The 24,228-nt window shown below is 43.5% G+C and overlaps 1 protein-coding gene across 1 annotated transcript in view; it reads left to right on the forward strand.

Moving 5' to 3' along the window:
* LOC146028442 (thioredoxin-like) overlaps positions 1-24,228 on the forward strand; it is a 47,996-nt gene that overhangs the window by 1,894 nt on the left and 21,874 nt on the right. The window contains exons 2-4 of the mRNA XM_083158310.1: positions 9,268-9,583; positions 15,820-15,924; positions 20,891-20,950. Of these exons, the coding sequence (XP_083014436.1) occupies positions 9,557-9,583; positions 15,820-15,924; positions 20,891-20,950 (192 nt within the window). The 5' untranslated portion in view covers positions 9,268-9,556. The remainder of the gene's footprint in view (positions 1-9,267; positions 9,584-15,819; positions 15,925-20,890; positions 20,951-24,228) is intronic.

A 24,228-nucleotide genomic window follows, 5' to 3' on the forward strand; every position in this document is an offset into this window, starting at 1 on the left:
CTTGAATCATTTAATTGAAATAATTGATATGGCACGAACAATTATACCTAGTCAGAATCTGCATATTTACTGTGCATACAAACATTCATAACTATATTTGTTTAACCCCTTCCCGACGAGGCCTTTTTTGTTAATTTTTTTTTTTTCCTCCTTGCGTTCAAATAAGCGTAACTTTTTTAATTTTCCGGCTATATAGACACATGAGGGCTTTTTTTTTGCGGGACAAGTTGTACTTTTTAATGGTACCATTTACTATACCGTATAATATTCTGGGGAATCAGGAAATAATTCAATGTGGGGTAAAAAAAAAAAAAAACGCCATTCCACAATTTTGCGCTGGTTACGGTTTTTTTGGAGTTCATAGTTCGTTTAAAATGATGGGTTATCTTTATTCTATGGGTCGTTACGATTCTGGTGATACCAAACTTATATAGTTTTCGTTATGTTTTACCACTAAAAAAAAAAATAGCAACTTTTACGGTTTTTCTAATTTGCGTCGCGTCGCCATGTTCTGCGGCTTATAACTTTTTTATTTTTCCACCTACGGACCTGGGTGAGGGCTCATTTTTTGCGGGCTGAAGTGTACTTTTTAATTAATACCATTATGGGATATGGGCGACTTTCTGATCTCTTTTAGTTATTTTTTTTTGGGTAGGCGATGCGACCAAAAAACGTAGTTTTGGCGTTGGGAATTATTTTCCGTTTACGCCTTTAACCGTGCGGGATAACTAATGTTATATTTTAATAGATCGGACTTTTAGGAACGCGGCGATACCAAATATGTTTATTTTTTTTATTTTTTATTTATTTTTATTTGTGAAATGGGTGATTTGAACTTTTAATATTTTTTTATTTTTTTTTTATTTTTAAACTTATTTTTTTTTAGAGCTCTATGGCTGAACATAGTGATTTTCAGCACTTTCTATTACATCCTGCCTCAGCATCCTACATTAGACCCCTGGCTACCATGGCAACCGATCGGCACCCTCCGATCTCGCCGCGGGGGGCCCCGATCGGCGCCGGAGGGGGGCGCCCCCCCTCCGATCAGCTATTTAAGCACTGCGGGCGCTTTGCCCGCGGTGCTTAAAGGGTTAAACGGCCACGATCGGCGAACTCGCCGCTCGTGGCCGTGAGAGCAGGTACCTGGCTGTAATATACAGCCATTACCTGCTCTCTTTCAAGCCAGCTCACTCCGTGAGCTGGCTTGATTCCCCCGCAACCGACATATGACGTAAATGTACGTCATATGTCGGGAAGGGGTTAAGATGTGGGTGGGAGGGGACAGAGGCACCAATATTAATCTTGCATCCGGGCAACTGGAACGAATTTACACCACTGTCTTCAATTGACGGTCTCCCCTCATCCCATATGTGTGTGGATTGTACAGACAGACTGTCTTCACCAGCAAACTAGTTTTTATACACAGCACAGCAGACAGGCAGCAGCACCCCTGGATTGATAGGGCAGAGGGACACCACAACTGGATTTATATGGCAGCACAGGGCACCACCACTGGACTTATATGACAGACCTATACAGCAGTTCAGGGCAGCACTGCTGGACTTATATGGCAACAGAGGACACCTCTACTGGATTTAAACGTCAACACAGGGCAGCACCGCTGTACTTATACAACAGGCTTATACGGCAGCACCGCTGGAATTATACACGACACATGGCAGCACCGCTGGAATTAAACAGCACATATGGTGGCACCCCTGGAATTATATGGCACACTTAGCAGCACCCTTGAATGAATATAGCACATTTAGCAGCACCCCTAGCACATTTAGAAACACTTTTAAATAAATTGGCCCATTAGTAGTCCCCCACAGCAGCCCCTTTAGTAGTCCCTTATAGTTTCCCCCCCATAGTAGGTCCCCCATAGTCGATCCTTCTTAGTAGTCAGCCATAGTATTTCCTAATTGCAATCCCCCTTAGCAGTCCCCCATAGCTTCCCTCGACAGCCGTAACTGAATTGTTTTCTGCAGTTACTGCCTCTACAGCTCTTCCTTTGAGATAGTAGTGACTGAACATGTGTAAAGTTTGTGCTCTCTGTGTAACTGCTTTAGAATTTTGGAAATGCCTGAAAAAGCCGTAATCAACAAAATAACCGTGAGAGAGATTAGTGTATCCTGACTGCCAGCACGGATAAGGGAGTGTGGGCTAGAGATGCTGTACTGAAAAATTTGAACAAGCTCCTGTAGGCAGGGCCGGATTAACAATGTGCCTGATGGAGCTACAGCTCCAGGCACACTCTCCAAATAGGCCCATTTTGTAGCTTTCCAACAAGCCCGGTCCCACGTTGCTAGCCCCCCCGGGAACTGGAGATACCTCCAATTCCGACCCCCAACTGGTTCCAACAGCATCACAGAAGCTCGAGGTTGATCTCAGTCTAACCCAAATTGCTGGACCTTCAATATGATACCAGGTTGGTCCATATGGGTTCATTGGTTCCAGAGATATTGCGGGTAAACCGATTTTTTAGTTTCTGAAATGTAATTTCATGGCTGTTCATGTTGTTTGAGGACAGATTTCTCTGGTACCAAATGGCCCTGTTTCACAGGACCAAAATCATTTGAAAATCATTCGAAGCCCACATGTAAATGGGTCAGTTGGTTCCGAAGATATAGCTGGTTGTTTAAGGGGGGGGGGGGTAGTTTTCTCTCGTCACACCAGAAAATGCAGGAACTAGGCTGGTGTAATAGGGGCCAGCCCGGGTAAATCCCTGCATTTTCTGGTGTGAAAGAGGTATTATTTCAAATAGCCGGGACCTGCATTGCTCTGAAAACAGCCGGGCAGCCCCCTGCTCTCTGTCCAGCTGTCAATGGCTGTCATTTCTGCCCGGCGGTAGCTGGCCTCCAGTTACCGCAAGCAAGTATTCCCCCTTGGCAATGAGCATGCAATCCCACATGGCAATGAGCATGGAACCCCTGGCAATGAGCATATAGGTAAGCAGCACGTATGTAGCATAATTTTTAATAGGCATTATGGTGTTTGGCTTAATACATAATGGACATTATGCTGTGTGGCTTAACATGCAATGGGCATTATGGTGTACATTTTGAATGCGCGCCTTTGGTGTGCATTGCTCCTGTTTATGAAGCATATTGTGCATTATTGCTCAATCAGTTTGGTATAGTGTGTATTTTGGCTAAATCCATGTGGCAAAATGGGAATTTTGCCTTAATCTGTGTGGCATAACGTGAATTTTGACTCAATCCGTGTGCCATAGTGTAAATTTTGGCTCAGTCGGTGTGAATTTTTGCTCATTCCATGTGGCATAATGTGTAAGAGGCAAGTATAGTATAAAGGGGTTACTATTTTGTTGCATAATTTGTATAAGGAGTATAAGAGGTCCGGTATGATATGCCGGTGGTCGGAATCTAGGCGGTCGAAATACTGATGCTGGAATCCTGACCGCCGCAATGCCGACAAGGGGGGCTGTGGATCGCTTCCCCTTGCAGGCACACTGCGCTGGCCACGCAGCGAGCCCGGTGCCTCGCTACGCTCGACACACTATTTTATTCTCCCTCTATGGGTGTCGTGGACACCCAAAGAGCGACAAAGTGCTGGCATTGCAGCGGTCGGGATTCCGGCATCGGTATTTCGGCCGTCAGGATTCCGACCGCCGACATATTGACCGCATCCCGGTATATGGTGTGGTAAACTTAGGTGACCACATAAAAGGTGCTGAAATGTTGTCTACCAAGTTTTGGCTTTCAGTATTTTTTTTATGACTGGAGTGCCGCCTTACCCCACAAGTATCTTAGGATCTTAGGACATCAGCATCCTGTGGGTGCACCTTTGGAGGGCACCCGCCAATATATCACCCTGCATTTTTCCTATGCCAGCCCCCTGCCTTTTCCAGGCATATGTAATTAGTTGAAAGTAGTTACACAAATAGAGACACCCATGAGCAGACCACCCAACTAGAACACTGGCCACGCCCCCCACATTATTAGGTGCTGGCCACAACCCCTATTATTGCGCATAATAGGCCCTTGATCATTTTCAGCTCCAGGCCCATTTAGACCTTAATCTGGCTCTGCCTGTAGGTTTAAACCTTCCAGCAACTAACTGAAGTTGTTAAACTAACTTACTAACTTGACATTTAAAGGATCCACTGCGCAATGATAGACTTATAGAAAATAATTGAAAGAAAAGAATGCAATTTTATAAATGAAATACACTGAACCAATGTATTTTCTTAAAGCTAAACGCTGCATACCATAGAAGACTAAGGGGGTATCCAATTACATGCAGTGTGACTTTGGCCAATAAAAATGGCCTGATACTACTATTTATGACCAATGTGTCGAAATATATGCAATATACAATGGGTCCATATATAAAAAATGTTTATTTTTCCAAAAAAATACTTCTTTAAAAATCATGCAAATACACCAGAAAAAAAGGAGAAGGCTGCTGGAATACCAGTGCAAGTACCATTGCTAGGTGGCCTATCACCCTCTTCGGGGGGAGGAGCCAAATAATAAAAGTCTGTAAGAGCACCCCTGTGATGGTGTAGTGTCGTACCTGGTTTCCAGATGATGGGTGGTTTCAGCACTCAACAACTTCTTCTTCCTTAGTAGGAGCCTGTGGCAGAAGGATGAACACCCCAAGCAACACACCCACACAGTAACTAGTTCACAAAATGACGATGACAATAATATTTATTAACCAGGAATCAATTGGTCACTGCTGTAAGACTACTAAGGTTATTGCCAAAACACAGGCCAGTATTCAATGTCCCTAATCGCGATGTGCAGCGAATCCTGTTTAGGATTCGCTGCACATTCGCCGTGTTCCGGGGGGCTGGAGCCCTCGCTGCCAGCCCTCGCTGACACAGTAGTCAATGAGGCAGGGGCTTGCTGCCCCTGACCGCGAATGTGAACGCCGCTGGGAGCCTGAGGACGGTGGCAGGCAGGGAGATGGAAGTCTCCCTGCCTGCCCCAGAACGTATGTGGGGGGGAGGTGGGCTCCCCGGGAGCCAGGCAGCACAGGCTGCCCCCCGGGAGAGCCAGCAGGGGACCAGGTATTCACTGCACCCAATCGTGCATATGTAATGATTGGGAGCAGTGAATATATGAATATCTAATGAGCAGCTCCCGGCCCCCTGCTGGCTGCTATGTGTAAAAAAATATATATATTTTTTTTAAATGAAATATATAATCATGTGCTATAAGCACATGAATAAAAATAGCATGCCCCTTCACAGAATAAAATTCCTGATTTTTTTACACCAAATGTAAAACAACAACAACTTTATTTTAAAAGTTCACTTTCCACTTCACCATGAAAAGATGGCGATTTGCTACACGGCGACACACGGCGAAAATCACTTAGAAAGACGGCGAAAAGTGCACATTGAATAGGGTGATTCACTTTCTGACCCAAAAAAATCACCAAAAAATAGCACAAATTCACCATGAAACAGGGCAAATTATCCTCATTGAATACTGCCCATACAATAATCCTCAGCACAATACACTGTTTTGATGCAGCATTCAATTATGACGACATTGGTTATGCATTCAAAGGACCACGTAAAAATTTGTAATGGTCTATTCACATAAATCTTATCTAGCAATTAATCATTAAAATCTACACATCAATATTCAAGACACTATAAAGCCTGCAATAACATATCACTGAAACTGGCAAAATATCTAAACTGTCCACAGAATAGCCCCTACTGTTTTTGAGTTCAGTTAATTATTGTAAGTGAATTGTTTCAAGGGTACTTGTTTCCTAGTACGGCGCCCACGATTTTGATTGTATTGATCGGGTCGGAAAAATTGCGTCGATCGCATCGCATGCCAACCAAATCGCATGCGATGCGATCGACGCGATCAACGCGATTTTTACATTGGAATCAATGTAAAAAGGTCCCTGAGACCCAATTTTACATTGATTTCAATGTAAATAGCCCCATACCCCCCCCCCACCCCATTTTAATAGCAAACCCCCCTGATGGGTGAAATGGCCATCCATTGTTAACGCCACCCCACGTGGGACGGCGGTACTCGTCCTCCGACCTTTTCATACCCCACTATCCACGTCGGCGTGGAGATGATCTTATATAGTGTGGCGAGCGCAGCGAGCCACCGAGCCCGAAGCGTGGCGAGCGCAGCGAGCCCCACGAGGGGACGTGCATAACTTTACAGGTATACGCGTCCCCTCGCGGGGCTCGCTGCGCTCGCCACACTTCGCGCTCGCCATTATAATGGCCCGCGACCTACGCGATCAACGCGATTTTAACTTTAAAAATCATTTAACATTATTCTCTATGGGAAAATCACGTTGATCGCGTATAATGGGCCGCGATGGACCCGATCAACGCGATTTTCTCTTTTACCGGCAAATACACTGGTGATTGACAGAATATCGGGTCCATCGCGTCCTTAAACTTAAGGCATGAGATCAACCCGAGGGGCGCCGTGCTAGGAAACAAGTACCGTTTCAAGAAATAAGATCCTCTGAGGAGGCTGTGAAGGAAAGTTGAACCGTGCAGTTATTTGTGTTCCAATAGGGGTTGTTACAAGCATACAAGTTCAATGTATACTAGAGTCAGCAAATATAGGGTACTGTGGTGTACTGATGTCCAGTTTCTAACAGATGCAACAAATAGAGGGCCCTGTGGAGCACTTGGCTTAACACACTGTACTTTCAATGCATAAAGTCTTTCAGCAATGGGAACACTGTATAACGATTAAACAGCTCAGTCCTAACTTGTACAGTAGGTGAATGTAAATACACAGTCTCTCCTTAATTCCACAGTAGGGCCTTAGATACAGTAACACTGTGGGAATAATGGTACAACTTATTGGTAGGCAGCCCACACACTTCCAGGCTAAACACTCTCTAGTTAGCACTCTGACATGCTGAGCATCTTCCAGTGACAGGCTCCAGAAGGCTGGAATAATTACAGGGCAGTCTCTGTTGGAGTTTATCCCCATAGGGATTTGCAGGTGACCAGGGGGTCTGGAATAAAGGCCAGTACCTGAACGCGGATTTTGGGCTCCTGCCAGTATTGTCTCCTTGCAGCTCCCTCTGCTGTCTCTCCCTCGCTCTGCTCCTCCACACTCGGCATGGCCGGTGCTAGGGTGTCCGGCACCCTCCTGCAAACCATACATTTTGCGCCCTTTCACATTGCCATTGCAACAAGCTGCAGCCCGATTGTGGGAGCATATGCAACATGCGATCCTATGGAGAATCTCGGGTGCATGTACATGTATGCATACACCATCTCAGTGCCGTGTCTGCAAAATGTTGCAGGCACTAAAGGTGCCCATACACGCTTTGAGAATCGCATACGTTATGTGCTAGATCGCAGCACGGCATGCATGCAATGTGTGTGCGATGCGATCCGAAAGCAGTACAAAAAGTATGTGCAGCACATACTTTTTGTACTGTGCGATGCCCGCAGGAGCGCACATCGCATCGCACGCTGCTACTGCAGCGTGTATGGCCACCTTTAGGCACATTATCCAGCCCATTATTTAAAAAGTGTCTAAATTAATATAAAAAAAATCTACAATTATTAAAAAAATTGTTATAAACATGTATAATAAAAGACTCACTGTTATTTTGCTGTTTAACCCTTGTGCAGTCCCTCCTCCTCTATCAGTGTAGACAGGACGCTGAGGACGCCATTACACCCCTCTTGTGACTGAGGGGGAAAGGAGGGGAGAGAAGGAGGAGATGGAAGAAGAGGGGAGGAGATAGAGGGGGTGGAGTGTTGAGGACTGGCAATGGCACTGGCATAGCACACTGAGAAGAGGAAAGGAAGGGCGGCGCTGCTGCCAGTTCTTCATTTGTTTGACAGCTGACAGGCACAGGGAGCAATGGGTAGGGGGCGGATCCAGACATGACATGTCATCCAGGCATTCACAGACAGCACTACATGCCTCAGTGCAAGTGTCCGTGAGGAAGAGGGGGCAGGTCACAGGAGGAGGACAGTGTGATTGCGATGCAGCTCTTTATACTGCCGCCTGCCCGCTGTCAGTCAGGCGCTGCAGGTGGCATGCAGGAGGCAGTGACAGTGAGGGCTGAGGCAGCTTTAGCAGAGCAGGGAGGGAGACAGCGCCTTTTCAGCATGGCGCCTCCCTGCTTTGCAGGAGCTGCTGAGTGGGTAGCGCCGGCCCTGACATTTGGCATGCCTGCCCTCACAGTCTGAATTAAGCAGGGACTTCCTCTCTCAGCACAGCATGCCTTCTCTCCACATGCTGCCTTCTCTCCTCTCCTTCCTGCTCCACCCTGCTCACAGCCATGTCATGCTGCTGCTCTCCTCACTCTCTGTCTCAACTCAACCTTCACTTCTCTGACCTCTGCCCAATAGCAGCACAGCTCTGTTTCCCTCTCTTTCAGGGATTCTGACAACTCCCCTGGTTCCTAGTGCTTTACAGATGCTCTCTCTTTTGGCTGCTCCTGTTACCAGACCACAAGGAAGGGCAATTAACCCCTGCAGCCCCAGTCCGTAAGGGCTCCATAAGAAGCATTTGTCTGCAGTCCCAGTTTAAACAGACAAACAGGGGTACCTCAGAAGTGGGGTACCACACTTAAAGCAATTCCCTGCCTCTGTCACTTTTCAGCGGCTTCCGCAGAAGATAAAGTTTGTGGTGTTGCTGCCCACATTTAAATAATGCTCTCGTTTTTTTATGCGCATGCACCATGCATTCCATCCACCCCGGGTTTCCATTCCGGATATATATAATGGGATGATAGTCTCCAGTGTGTTAAAAGTGAGTGTAATACCAGATCCACTGTCTAGGCTGTGTATCAATGCATCAAAATCATCTTGACATGTTTCTCTGTCCCTGTGCAAGAAGATTTTAGTCAGCGTTACAGTTGAATTATAAGTTCTGTCAACTTTTCTTGCTTAATGTACAATGGGGGTGCCATCTAATGTCATGTGATGTCAGCCCCGCCCCCTGCATGCATTTAAATGGGGATGCCTGTGGGAACACCTCAGCGACTGTGCAAGATGACGAAGGCATCTGCACAGCACCCCTGCACATTTGCATATGTTACTATACATCTAGAAGTGAATTGGATGTCCATTGATAGCTGAGACAAGGGACCATCACGCAGACTTCTGGTTACTACAGTACTTGTATTCCCAGACTTCCACCCCATTGCCTGAGAGTTACACATTATGTTCTCCATATCACCTATGTGAAAGATGCTCATATTTGCCACAGATGTATGCACCAATCCTGACATTACTTTCCGTTCTAAGTTTTTATTTCTCTTAATTTACAGGAAAAGCAGCATTTACAGAAAGCTAAGCATGAGAAAAGTGGCACATAACAGCTAATGTACATATCCAATGATTAATCTGAACACCTACACTAATCTGTACCACTCCCAGAATGTTAGTGAGCAGAGCACTGATCACATTGTATTTAGTAATAATGGGCTGGGCTGTTGCCCCGAGGGTCATTGGAGAATGTACAAATATCAGTATTAGTGCCAAGGAAGACACAGAATGTACGGCAGCATCTCCATAGAAGGAATTACACTTGAAGTCTTCTGAAGAATAAAGCACACCATGGCACTGAAACAGATACATGACCTGGTAAATCATTTTCCCATATTTTGTGTTTCCAGTTAGTAAATGTATTTCATTTAGGACACATATTCATACTTATATAACACTGTAACATAGTATTTAGTTAATGTGAAAATAAAGTCAAAACACATATTTGGAAAAGCTGTGAAGGAGCCTGAATCCTATTAAGATCTGGCTTTTTTTCCGGTTAAGCTCCGGTAATGCCAAAATTTATGTAATAGTTGCTTATTTTCCTTATTCTGCTAAATACTTATTTCTTATCACTGGCCTGGATCAACAAATAAACTGTACCATTTTCACTAACATTATTTATATAAAATATATCTTTCATCTTTTACATATACTGAAAATGATAGACCAGAGCATAGCCATTATTACACATTTTCTGTGAGTTCCGTACATACTGTACAGTACAGCAGAGTCACACACACTGAGAACCAGCAAGAGTTGGGACAACACCCACACTACAGAATATATCACTTTGTATAAATAAAATGTCTCAGAGTTTAGTTCCCCTGTTAATAAGGTGATTACAATAAAAGGTAAATTTACTTGAAAGCATGCAAATTAAATATATTCTTATCCCTTTGAGTGCCAAGTGAATTTGTCGAAATAGATATGAGAATTGTCCAGCAAACATTTTTATTCATCATAATGACCTGTAATGTTTACCTGATTTAGGAAATACAATCTTTTTTTTTTTTTTACACTCAAAATTTTTTATTTGAATTTATATAACAAATGTGAGCGACACTGTCATTTTTAGCAGATATTTTGCACATCTCTCACGGAGATGTTGGCAATCAAAAGGTTAATGTACTGTACTTGAAAAATAGATTTGCCTTTTTTCGGCAATATAATTCTGTTAGTTGAAATTTGTTATTATGTATTTATGTAACATTGTAGAATTTTATATATTTGTTTGTAAATATGTACCTTGTTATTTTGTCCATATTCTATATTCGGTGTTATGCCTTGGTGCTTTATAAATGAAACATAATAATAATGATAATAATATTTCTAATAATATTGTACTTGCTTTTTCATTGCGTTTGGGCACTCCGCAAGCAGGGGTGGAAGGAGTTTTCACAAGAACTGGCACATTTTATAATTTTTATGACATACTTTTTATTAGATTTCTTTTATTAACAAGGAGCTGGATCTGGCATATCAGGGGCTGTCCCACACATTACACTGTTCTGTGGTGGTCCGTATTCAATTTGTTATTCCCCTTCATTCATAATTTATTAGGAGAGTGATTAAGCTCTTGTGAGAGTTGGAATGGCTCACATGAAGCAAAGATGTAATTTTGCTTTGCTTCACTTGTATTCTGTTAGGTGCTGCAGAACCCTTGTGGCACCATAGAAATAAACAATAATAGTAATAGTAATACTGTAATATGATATAGCAGGGGCATGTTTTGGATCACATACAGTATAGTTTTTGATAAGTGAAGCAAGCAGGTCGAATTATGCAGAACTTTATTTTTATATTGATGGTGGTTTGTCTTAAGGTGTAAATACCCAAATTTGGCTACGGCAGGTGTATCCCTTAGGCCCCCCAGAAAGGTGAGCAAGTCTCCACATCTTCCTTGGACATCTATTTAGTGAGGGGAGTCATGGGCTTCCCAGCCACTTGGGGAGCTTGGGTTGCTTTGCTAGTACACGCCCCCTCTGCACAAGGCCACACTCATCTAAGCTGTAGCTATGCCCTTTCTCTGACTGGCTCCTTCAGGGCAGCAGGTCCTTATTAAAAGGGGTTAAAAGTTGGTAGGTATGTGGGTGACATCATACAGTCACTGCAACTCAGAGCAGACTCATAGTGGAGGCACCACAGAAAAAGGGGAAAGCCTCACAATGCTGAAAAACTGACTGTGCAGAAAGTAAATGATGATAAATAGCAATGAACCAGTGGTGTATTTACAATGGGTGCAATGTGTGTGGTGCACATGGGCCCCTGAGTCCCACACCGCATACACTGCACCCATTTTTAATACTTATCTGTCTGGAGTCCCACACTGAAGGCAGGCACTGTTAATGGTCTGAGAAGCAGTAAGGCCCTGAGTTATCTCCCCAAAAGCCGTCCAGAGGTCAGTTCACCTACAGTCCCAGTTTGGCGGGAACACTGGCACATTAAACACCAGCACCACCAGCATAGCCCTGGAGAGGACAGCTAACTGCCGCAACTGGAAGCAACAATGATGGAACTCTGGGCCCAATTCAGACCTGATCACTGCTGTGCGAATTCTCCCAGCAGCTGATGTACTGCGTATGTGTATGGGTGACGCCAGTCAGCAATAAAATCCTGCTACTTTTTTCATTCACTATTCGCAACCGGTTGTGTCATGGGAGTGCCTAAAACGCAGACATGCCTAGGGAAAAAGCAGGCTCGCCCTAGGGTTTTAGGGGAGGATGTGCGACCTCAACTTCAGCTTCAATTAGGCCGTACAGATCTGTTTGTACAGGTCTGAATCATCCCTCTGTCAGTTACCTGCCTGGCACGGCCTGTCCTAAATCTGCACCACATCTGTGCCTGCACCCAGATAGGTAAGCCACAGGGCCTAGTTTTGGGGACCCTTAGCTGTTTCATGACAGTATTAGCATAAAGTCATAAGATGTCACTAAAAGGCGCAAACACGGATGCCGCTGCACCTGGCTCAGAATCAGGATCATTATTTGAAGTATTTACAGCAATTTACAAAATAGGAATTTTACATCTATATGTGATTTGAGTAGCACTTACATATACGTAATCTAATGAAAATGTTTCTGTGTTCCATATTAACAAGTTTGTGCTGGAATATGTAGCACACATGTTGAAACAAGGAGAATGTACTCATTGAGTAGACAGTCGCTTTGTTCAGCACAGATATTTTTCCGATGATATAAGCAGAATAATATCACCATACTTACCTCATTTTATGTATAAATTGTGTTTTTGGTATTAGTAGCATTGTAGCTACTCTTTGTACTAACCTACATACTTTTCCACTAGGATGCTATTTTTTACATACTGAATACTGCACAGTAACTAGTTTCCAAATTGTAAAGAGTATTATTTTATTATGAGTTAATGATTAGTTGTACTGATGTAAAATGTGCAGAGAGTTAGTTTTGTGTGATTTATTTTGTTTCTGTGCAGAGTAAATACTGGCTGCTTTATTCTTACACTGCAATTTAGATTTCAGTTTGAACACACCTCACCCAATTCTAACTCTCTCTGCACATGTTACATCAACCCCACCTGTAGTGCACATGGTTTTGTCCATAAATCCCTTTGCTGGTAATCCCGAGAATTTTCTGGGCTATGACTGGCAACCCCGGAAAATTCTCGGGATTACAGCTGGTTAGAGCCAGGCTGCTAGGCGGCACACCCCCTTCGCCTCCCATCTCCCTCCCCTGGCTGTGTGACAGTCTATGACTGTGCGGGGACATCACGACAGTTGCCAGGGCAGGGCCGGGTTGCCGGGGGGCAGCAGCTGATACACAGTTCAGCAGCGCTGCCCGGACCTGGGGACACAGTGGTAGGGTTTTTGTTAGGGAGTGCTCCCCAGAAAAAACTCGCCCAGTGGGGAGTACTCCCTAAAAAAAAAACACCACTGAAGGGGTTAAATAAGGAGTTTGCTTCTGCAAACCAACCAGAAGCAGGCCCATAGTACCTTACCTACAGAACACTGCTGTTTAGTCTCATCAAATTAATAAAAATGGGTCTCCAACTATAAATCAGGCCTTTGATGTGTGACACTGGGCATACTTCCAACAAGGTTCAAAGAACAAACGCCCCTTGGAGGTTATTCAGATTTGCACGCAAAGCTGAAAAATTCGTAGTCTTGTGTGTTGTTTAAATGCTGCCCACCGCCCACATGAATGCCACCCCCCCCTCAAACACAGAGTTTCCCCGCACACATGCAAATGGATATTTAGCATAAACATCCATTCGCAGCTTGTGTGCAGGGAGGAAATCATTCGATGGTCACTGACCATCAAATGATTTCTAAGGTGCACGCAAATCTAAGACACTCTCTGGTGTCTTCGATCTGCAGGCTCCCTATACGGGAGGCAGACGGGCAGCTGACATCAGCTGATGTCAGCTGCTCGCCGCTGGCAACCGCATCATCACAGAAATAACATGGGAACTCATATCCCACTGAAAATCCAGACTTAAGATAGGAACAGGACATCAAAACACAATGAATATAGAAAAGACAGCTTGATAATACGGGGGGTTTAGAACTTGCTGAAATCCTACCAACAAACCTGCCGAAAAAGGAGGATCAGCTCATAACACATGCTTAGAAGATGAATCGTAAACATTTAATATTAGGGCACGAACTGTATTTGAATAAGAAGGCTGAAAATACTGATAATTCTCTTATGTGGGAACACCATTTTGGTAATATATTATGAAGAAATACAGGTTGAGTATCCCTTATCCAAAATGCTCGGGACCAGAAGCCAGGAGATTATTCCGGATTTTGGCATATTTTTATATTTCAGGAAAAGGTCATTGGGTCACCAACATATTGGTCGACAGTCATTAGGTCGACACCATTAGGTAGACATGCATTTAGGTGGACATGGGTTAGGTCGACAGGGTCATTAGGTGGACATGGGTTAGGTCAACAGTCAAAAGGTCGACATGGGTTTTGTCACTGTTTTTTGAACCGACATGTGCCAACAGGCAGTATTTCATGCCCTACCATCCACTAGGGCATGGTGGGAGAATAAAATAGTGTGCCCAACGTAGCTGGAGCATGGTGAGCGAAGCGAGCCATGCAAGTGGACGCGGTGCACTTTAACCTGTGTCCATGTCAACTATGTCGACATTTGGATAAAAAAACAGTGAAAAACCCCATGTCAACCTTTTGACTGTCGACCTAACCCATTCCGACCTAGACACATGTCGACCTAAATGCATGTTGACCTAATGGCGTCGACCTAATGACTGTCGACCAACTTTCTGGTGACCAACTGATCCACACCCTATATTTCAATGAGGTATCTTGCATTTATGTTGTATAAACACATCAAACACATGAAATACACACAAATATATATTTATTGGTGAATGAAACAAGGTTTTAAAACATGAAACAAAGGCCCTTATTCTGGTCCGTTCACACGGACCAGAATCTTCGCAAGGGCATGGATGGTGTGCGTATGAAAGAGTTAGATTTGTGTGAGTTATTTTGTTTCTGTGCAGGGTAAATACCGGCTGTATCATTTGTATACTGCAATAAAGATTTCAGTTTCAACACACCCCACCCAAATGTAACTCTCTCTGCACATGTTACATCTGCCCCACCTGCAGTGCACATGGTTTTGCCCATTTTGAGAACAAATTTGTACTGCGATCAGATCTGAATAAGGGCCTATGTGTGTGTGTTCCCCCACAGGCTGCGAATGGATGTTTATGTAAAACATCCATTCGCAGCCAGTGTGTGCGAACACACACTGTGAATGGGTGGCGACCAGGCCACCATTAGCAAAGGCGGGGTTTGGTGGACTCGCAAGGCTGAAAATTTGCAGCCTTGCCAATCAACCAGAATAACCCCCAAAGTTTGTGTACTATCTTAGGCACTGAATTTGAATGCAAATTACCCAAAAGGAAAATAGGAGGATTGCGCTAATATATATACAATAATTTGCATCAATTTCCAATTTACAAATAAATTGTATATATATATATATATATATATATATATATATCTTTTTGGGTAATTTGTATTTTGCTGTGCAAGTTCGCGGTCTAGGACCTAGTCCAGACCATAGACTTGACACATATTTTGCACTGACACTAGTGCACATTTTTGAAGATTGCTGCTCATTTAAAATATCACATTACTATCTTCACAAAAGTGTTAATTTATTTTTAAAGGGATATTAGCGCCTAAGTCCACCTCCGTCTTTTTTCGGTGGTAATACAACTGAATTTGAATGCCAAGTAATCATTTTCTTGCACATATTTAGTGATAGTTACATATCATGTCCCCAGTAGTGCCAGTTACATATCATGTCCCCAGTAGTACCAGTTAGAGATGTCCCCAGTTGGTTTTTAGCAAAAAAAAATAAAAAGTACATTCTGGAAACTATGGTTTTCTGTTGGATAACAGATATTTGGATAAGGATTCTCAACCTGTATTATTTTTATTTTTTATAAAAATAACAATTGTTTTTTTTTTTTTAATTATATTACAAAGACAATATGAATTAATTGTTAATATTGTCCTTTTTACAATGTAGAATGAACTTGAACATGAACTGAAGACATCTGGGTCAAAACTTGTCGTAGTGGGTTTCACCTCTGGAAACTGTGGACCTTGTAGAATAACAACACCATTTCTGGAAGTAAGTGGAGGTTTAAGATTAAGAATACAGTAAGTACTGTAAGCATTACATATTTCTGAAAATGTCTACAGCACCTCACAGTAAAAGTGTAGAGATGTACAGGGTAGATTTAGTAGAGAAGATAATAATAGTCATTAGTTTATTCTGTGTGCGCACAGAACTCGGTGAAAGTTGGGGAACAGTAAGCAATACAGAGTGTTCTAGGGAATGTCCATGAGTGGGAGAGGCCATGACCACTTAAGGAGCAGTACTAGAGAAGATTGAGAGGTGAGTGGGAGAGAAGTAGGATCAGATGGAGGGACTTCATTGAGATCCAAGGATGGGGTACAGTAGATGTCACTAGTAGTCAGGCAAAGATGTGGATAAGCACTGGTGAGTACATATGGGTTATGGGGAATATCCAGGTGGTATAGGCTAGGTATTGTTGCAAGTACAGGGGACAGATTATATGAAGATTTTTGTATGAGGAAATTAATAAGACAAAGCATGGAAGTTAGAGATAGTAGGGAAGTGGCAGTAAGTATAAGGGTGGGGAAAATGTCTGCATGGCAATTAAATTGGAGGGATAATAATAGAGGATAGTACCAATAGTAAAGGATGGATAGTAGTCAATAAGAAGATAACTACAGACATTACAGGGGTAGTGAGAAGTAACTATGATTATTCAGGTGAGCATATACAGGGTATGAGTAAACAATGGAAGGTATTAGGGCAGGATGTATTAATATACATCGCCGCTTAACACCGCCCAGCTGCAGCGATGCTAGCGCATATGTATAAACATATGTGGCTAGCATCGCAGTGCGGTAACGGAGGCCCCAAGCGATATCCAGCATGGCTGTCCCCAGTGCCTCTTCCTCCCCAATGCAACCGGAAAGGACATCCAGCTGTGACATATGCTAGAGGGAGGAGGAGTTTCACAGCGGATGAGGAGGGTGGGTAGGAGTCTGCGGCGGCAGCGGGCAGTGTACTGCTACAGTGTATCGCCACGCAAAGGTGGCAATGCCCTGCCCTGCCGGGTATTAGTACATTTGAAAATGCGGAAAAACAGGGGTTTTACCGCATTTTCGTCTTAGTACATCCCGCTATTTGACAGCAGGAACTGTGAGGAGGGGTCAATTGAGACAAGTTGTTAGAATATAGTGATGGTGAAGTGAGCAACCTTTCTCACCAGACACGTTTCATGACAGAACTAGATGTTTCAAAAGTTCTGGATATTTTTTTTATTCAGAAAAAAGAAAAGAAAAAAGTATTCCCGTTTGGGGCACTCTGGTTCAGTTTGTTGTGATGTGTTACTTATTGTTGTTTACAAATGAATGAAGTGTCCCAAGAAAAATAAACATAAAACATAACTTTTATTGTAACATAACATTTTAAAAAAGCAAAATATTTAAGAACACAAGTGAAAGTGATATATGTGAATAATAATACACTTACAGAAGTTGAGATTTGTAAAAAAAATATAAAATTTTGATATCCTGGGCAAGATTTAGTGAAATAAGATTTTTTTTCAAAGTGCAAGTGCAAATTCGCAAACTTAATGAGATGCAAATTTGCGTCAAAAAAGTGCGATATGGTGTGATAATGTGCGATTTTGAGTCATGAAAATCAGCACATTTTCAGAAATGTGCGATTTTGTGTACATTTATTAGATAGCACACAGTGTAGCATGTACGGGTAAAGCTGCACCAAGTGGGCACTAGTAGCAACTGTAATTCTGTTTTCTGCATTATACCCGCAGTTGGCGGGTGCTTGAAAAGGCGGTGTGGCTTAATCACAAGCTGTGGTGGGGGCTACATTAAATAAAAAAAAAATGAATGTGTGGGGGTTGGGTTTCTGGGTGCTCAGAAACCCCCTTGCATGCACAACTGTACAAGAAAATCAGCCTTTGACATATACATATTCTGAACCATTTAGAACGGGGTGAATTCGGCCACGTTCTGTTGGGGGGGGGTTATATTTATGCATGTGCAGACCCTGGCAACAAATGGCTTCGGCGAGTTACACACTCGCATGGACGTTCGTTGCAGAGAGGGAGGGGCGAACGGCTGCGGGAACGGGGATCACCCATGGGAATGTGTAACAATTTATGGGGTGTCCCATGAAAATGCTGAGTGTTCCCATGGGGATGCAGGCAGGCCGATGTCTGCCGGGGGTGGGCGGCTGACATCACAGGACGTCAGTGCCCACCCCATCTTTGGCGATTTGTGGAGGAAATAAAAGTCAGTCAGACTGACTTTTATTTCAAAAGGCAGGAGAACTGATTTGATGGTCGGCGACCATGTAATGATTTCTCCTGCTAGCAGAGACTTGTGAGGGGATGTGTTAGCGAACACATCTCCTCGCATGGTACTGAAGGGATTCAGTGGTGGGGGGGGGGGGGGGGCGGGTGTTCGTAGGGGCGGTGTTTCAATGCTTGGTAAGCAGCAATCTTTGCTGCTGACTGAGCCAAGCTGAATCAGGGCCATTATATATATATCTCAGTTTAGTTAGTCATACCTCCCAACTTTTCATTATGAAGAAGAGGGACATATGCATCTGAAATTAGGGGGCGTGGACTCATGGTTAGGGGCATGACTTATGAATGTGGTACTTCCTGGGAGGCCACACCCCCAATTTCACGGCTGTGGGGGCATGGTCAGTGCTCTATGAGCTGCTGGCATGCCTTCTGTCCCTCTTACTGTGAATAAAGGCTGAGCAGCAGGGGAGCAGCCAGTTGCATTGCACTCCAAAAAATCGATGCTTAAATACAAAGACTTTTTTTAAAGCTCATTGGGGATTTGTTAATGCTTATTGAGAGATTGAGCTCCTGTCATATTTAAAACAGGTAGTAAAATGGAAGATGCTGAATGGTTGGTACTTCATCGCTGTTTCCAAGCTCAGCTAAATCTCCCACTAGATAACATTTAATCAGCTCATGTCATTTTTAAAATGCAGTCTGTAAAATGACAGTAGCTGATTGGCTGGTACTGCAAACATACCTACCAGCTTTGGGCCTGTGCATTGATGGACGTGTACCAAATGTTGTGGCTGAAATTAGAGGGTGTGACCTTGTGGTTAGCAGATGTGGCATTGTGGGATCCATGCCCCCATTTTCATCAGTGGAGCTGTTGGATATACTGTCACAAACCTGCTTGTTGCAGCCTCTACACAGTTTGGATCAGTGCTCTCATGCTGTCAATCATGTGAGAGTCTGTGCTCAGCCCTTCACTGATTGTGCACCTGAGGATAATTCAGGTTGTAGCTAATATTAGCTATAAAGGTGCCTATGCACTCTGCGATTTGCATGTGGGATGCGATGCACGCTCCTGCGCGCATCCCATTGCACAGATCAAAAAGTATATGCTGCACATACTTTTTAAACTAGGTTCCGATCACAGATTGGGACCAAAATGCATGCAATTATTGCAGCGTGTATGGGCACCTTAACCCTTTGGTGACCTAAAAGAAAGTGACCATAGATCACACAGTAGCGCTAGTATGACTGGTGGTCAGTTTACAATTATTTTGGAGTCAGCTGCAGCCATCTTATCAGAGGGATTGTGTGCCTCTGTATACTGAAGACAATAGTGTAGTGTGGTAACAGCTATAAGCTGACACTAGGTGGCGCTGCTACACTCAAATAATATATAAATAATATATATTGCAGTGTAAAAATAAAGCAGTCAGTATTTTCCCTGCACAGAAACAAAATAACTCACCCAAAGCTAAATCTCTCTGCACATGTTACATCTGCCCCCTGCAGTGCACATGGTTTTGTCCAGCTAAGAAGGAATTTGCCTCTAAGAGTGAACTAGAATAAGGCCCACAGTACGTATTCACATTTAATTGTGTTATGTGAATACAAATAAATCCCTTATGTCTGTGTGCAATTTGTGAGGGTCTTAAATCTGATTGATGTCAGTAAATGGTGGAGTATAACTGGTTAATGTTTCTGGTCCCAGTCACAGAGTAAATATAATGCGCAGTATTAGAATTTAGGTCCTGTTATGCACAGACACTGTTTTAGTATTGGATATTGTATCAATTTCGATATGCTAAACATTGTTGCATTAAAGAGTAAAGACACATATGTTGCAATGTTACAGTGTCCACTGTTGGGAAGGTGTTTTATATACTTTTGCTTGGTAACAGTACAATACGGATCCCTATTGTATACACTGTATTACCACGTGTGTGCGTATATTGGAGATTTGTCTCCTACTGTCACGGGTATAAGTAGCAGTTGTATCCTTATATCGGACAAGTGCAGTGATTCACAACCATATATTGTAACTGATGCGGGTAAGCACAATATTGCCCAGTGTGTATGGTGCTGATTGGGTGAATTGTTAGTTTTGCAGTTCACCACACATCGGCACGTTTAAAGCGTGTAATTGGCAGCTCATTTATGACATATTGTGCCTTAAAGAGGCAAATTCCCTCGATGCGACTGTAATAGATCTTAAGTGGACACAATTGTTAATATGAGTACTTAACAGGACTGATCAATAAACCCGGCATCCAGCATGGGGGAAGAGACAGCTGGGTCTGTAAGGCGTGCAACTGAGAGGGTGACTGCCAGCAAGTGCCGCGACCCGGAAAATCGAAAATAGAGACGGCAGCTGCAGCGCCCTCTAGAGTCTGGTGCTCTATGCTGCCAGGCGAGTACCCTCTCTGTGTGCCGTCCCCTCTCTACCAGCCAAATCACAGCTTCTAACTCAACGCCGCATTTAAATTTTAAAAGGTATAATACTTCAAAAGGGTGCAGGGGATTGCCTGCTGGGCCCTCACCCCCCCCCCCCCCCCCCCCAAGTCCTCAGGCCTCATAGCAATTGCATCCCCTACATCCTCTATTGTTACGCCACTGCCAGCAATTCAGATAAATGAGTACTATAGGAACTAGCCGGACAAATATGTCACTTTTTATCTTCAGTTAAATAAAATGTTTACAAAGGAAATGTTTTTTTTTTTTCCTTCATTACAGAATTTGTCTAAAGATATGCCAGATGTAAAGTTCATCAAAGTTGATGTTCAGAAAGCAGACGTAAGTAGCAAAAATAAAATATAATTACCATTGAAAGTCTATACACTCATATTGAAATTGCTGATTCTTTTGAGATGCAAAGCATAATATCAAGAAAAATTATATCAAATATTTAGTGTGACATTGCAACCATTTTAGGGATGATGCAAAAATCCTACAATTGCCTGATAGCATCAGGATGCACTTTGGGCCTGATTCAGACCTGGACACACTGCTGTGAATTCCCACAGCAGCGGATTAGCGATACATTGCACATGCATGCGGTTCTTAGTACGCATGCACAAGACCATCCTGTGATGAAGTCCTGCAACTTTTTCTAAACACATGCCGGTGATTGACGGGAATTGGAAGTAGGCGTCTGGGGGTGGTAACCGGCCATTTCGTGAAAGATGCAGGCTTTCATTAGAATTCTAGAAAATCCTCTGGAGCAGCTCACACCGCACTGACAGAAGAGTGAGCCGGGCCCTGGCACTGAGAGCGGAGACCCTGTGATGAATTCCGCTGACCTCTGTGTCCGCTGTCAGTGCGGGGTGAGCTGTGCCGGAGGAGCAGCTTTGTGGGAGCGAGGAAGGTTAATGTATGTGTGAATTGATTGGTGTAAAATGTATACAATAAAGTTGTATTATTCCAGTTGTGTGTGTCTATTTAAAATTATTTTTGCAGGTGAACTACACCAGTCTAAGGGGGCCCATTAATGCTCTACATGCTGGGACTCGTGGTTTGCCAAGTCCCAGCATGCAGGGGAGGCCTTCTGGGACTTGCAGTTCTACTATAAAAAGCTATGTCTTTATTAATTTATTCGGTACTTGTGTAGTTTCACGGTGCCACCGCTCGCACAGTCTCTCATGAAACTTGGCAGCTTGCCAGACTCTGTGTTTACTGAGCGCATTATTCTAGATATAATGTAATGTACGTTATCAGCATAGCGCTAGCAGCAGCAGCGCGCGCTGCCCAGTGCTGACAGGTCATTGTGGTACTTTTAGTTCCACAGTGGACACGCCGGCACACCGCTAACGAATGGGGCTTCTAAACTAGACACCCCGGCACACCGCTATCAAATTTAGACGCTAAAGCGTCTGAACCTAGACTGCCTGCAAACCGCTAAGAAGGGGGCACCTAAATTTAGACGCTAAAGCATCTGAATTTAGTTGGGTCTAGGGGTACATAGGGGTGCACTGTGCAAAACACTCTTAAACCTGTTCACAATGACACTAGTGGACGTAACAGTTGTCGACTTTGTTAATTCCACTATCCACGCCACCCCGAAGCGTGGCGAGCGCCACGAGCCCCGCGAGGGGACGCGTATACCTGTGAAGTTATGCGCGTCCCCTCACGGGGCTCGCTGCGCTCGCCATGCTTCGGGCTCGGTGGCTCGCTGCGCTCACCACACTTTATAAATTCAACTCCACGCCGACGTGGATAGTGGGGGTATGAAAAGTCGGACCCTCACGGGGCTCGCTATGCTCGCCACGCTTCGGGGTGGCGTGGATAGTGGAATTAACAAGGTCGACAGCTATTCCAACGCTTTAGCGTCTAAATTTGATAGCGGTGTGCCGGGTGTCTAGTTTAAAAGCCCCGTTCATTAGCGGTGTGCCGGGGTGTCCACTGTGGAACTACAAGTACCACAATGACCTGTCAGCGCTGGGCAGCGCGCGCTGTTGCTGCCAGTGCTATGCTGATAACGTACATTACATCTAGAGCGGCACGCGCTCAGTAAACACAGAGTCTGGCAAGCTGCCAAGTTTCATGAGAGACTGTGCACGCGGCGGCGTCGTGAAACTACACAAGTATCATTTTTTTAAACTTATTTTATCAGCCCAGTGTCCACCACCAGGGCAGCCATAAGGGGGAGGGGGGACTCCAGTCTCAGGCCCAGACAGAAAGAGACCCAGGACTGGAGTCTATCAATTAAAACTTGTCATAAACAAAGATCACATTTGCCTTGAAGAAATGTAGAGGTTGAGTAGTGCGCTCAGTGCTGAAGACACTATGTATATATATATATATATATATATATATATATATATATATATATATATATATATATTTTTTTTTTTTTTACCCAATAGTGGTATGGCGCCTAAAACAGAGTTCAAATACAAGTTTGCAAAAATCCGTATCCAATGAAGTAATAAAGGAGATCTTTTCCAATAGTTTGTTTGTTTATTTTCTTCACAGGATAATCTGGTAAAAACGCTTGTAGACAATCCCAATCCCAAATTTCTGCTAGCCTCTCTGAAGCATACAGGAGTCTCATAGGAGATATATCTATTTTATTTTGGATGAAGAATCATCATCCATGTTTTTAGGAAAAAATCTTTTTAATCACGATTTAAAGGAGGCTGACAGGGATATAAATACCTGCTACTCTATAGGCAAATTCACCCACTCCAATTTAAAGGAGGCAGACAGGAATCCTAAGACCTGTTTCATTTTAGGCCACACTAATTGGCTTTATTCAAACCTACCAGCGGATATAAATTTATACTCCCAGTATAGGTTCTAAGAATATCATGCCTTACATTATTAATCTATTCCGGAAAATATTTGTGTAAGCGGAGAAAGTATCCCACAGATTTCACAAATATCACGACCGCAAGATTATTGTATTTCCCCTGATGAAGTCTCTGTGAGACGAAACGCGTTGGGATTGTCTACAAGCGTTTTTACCCGATTATCCTGTGAAGAAAATAAACAAACAAACTATTGGAAAAGATCTCCTTTATTACTTCATTGGATACAGATTTTTGCAAACTTGTATTTGAACTCTGTTTTAGGCGCCATACCACTATTGGGTAAAAACATTGGGCTTTGTTCGTTCCCTATCCCTCAGGGAACTTAGTGGTGAGGCTGCCTTACTTGTACAAATTATAAAAAGTATATCATTCTGTAAAACATTTATTTGTGAAATAGGCTCTAGCGCGAGTTGGAATATTGGGGATACATATATATCCCTCTTGAGAAAGGTGCTCTCTAGCACCGAAACGGCCGTCGAGGAGCCAGTAATGTATATGTCATGTATCTGCCTGTTGGGTGTATAATGCTGTGCCCTATGTGCTCTACCTGAGATGCGAGCTGGGCTGAATAAATCCACTATATGCATTTGAATTGAATTGAGTACCTCCATTTGATTGGTGCGGGTCCTTCTGAAGTCCTTCTGGATTAAGGAATCTACCTCTACATTTTCTTTACCCAGCACGGTCTCCTCTAATACATTGTCAGTGGGTGCGATTGCTCTTTGAATTATATATATATATATATATATATGTACACTTGAA

Source organism: Crinia signifera, chromosome 1 (assembly GCF_055691185.1).
Source record: "Crinia signifera chromosome 1, ASM5569118v1, whole genome shotgun sequence".
NCBI lineage: Eukaryota > Metazoa > Chordata > Amphibia > Anura > Myobatrachidae > Crinia > Crinia signifera.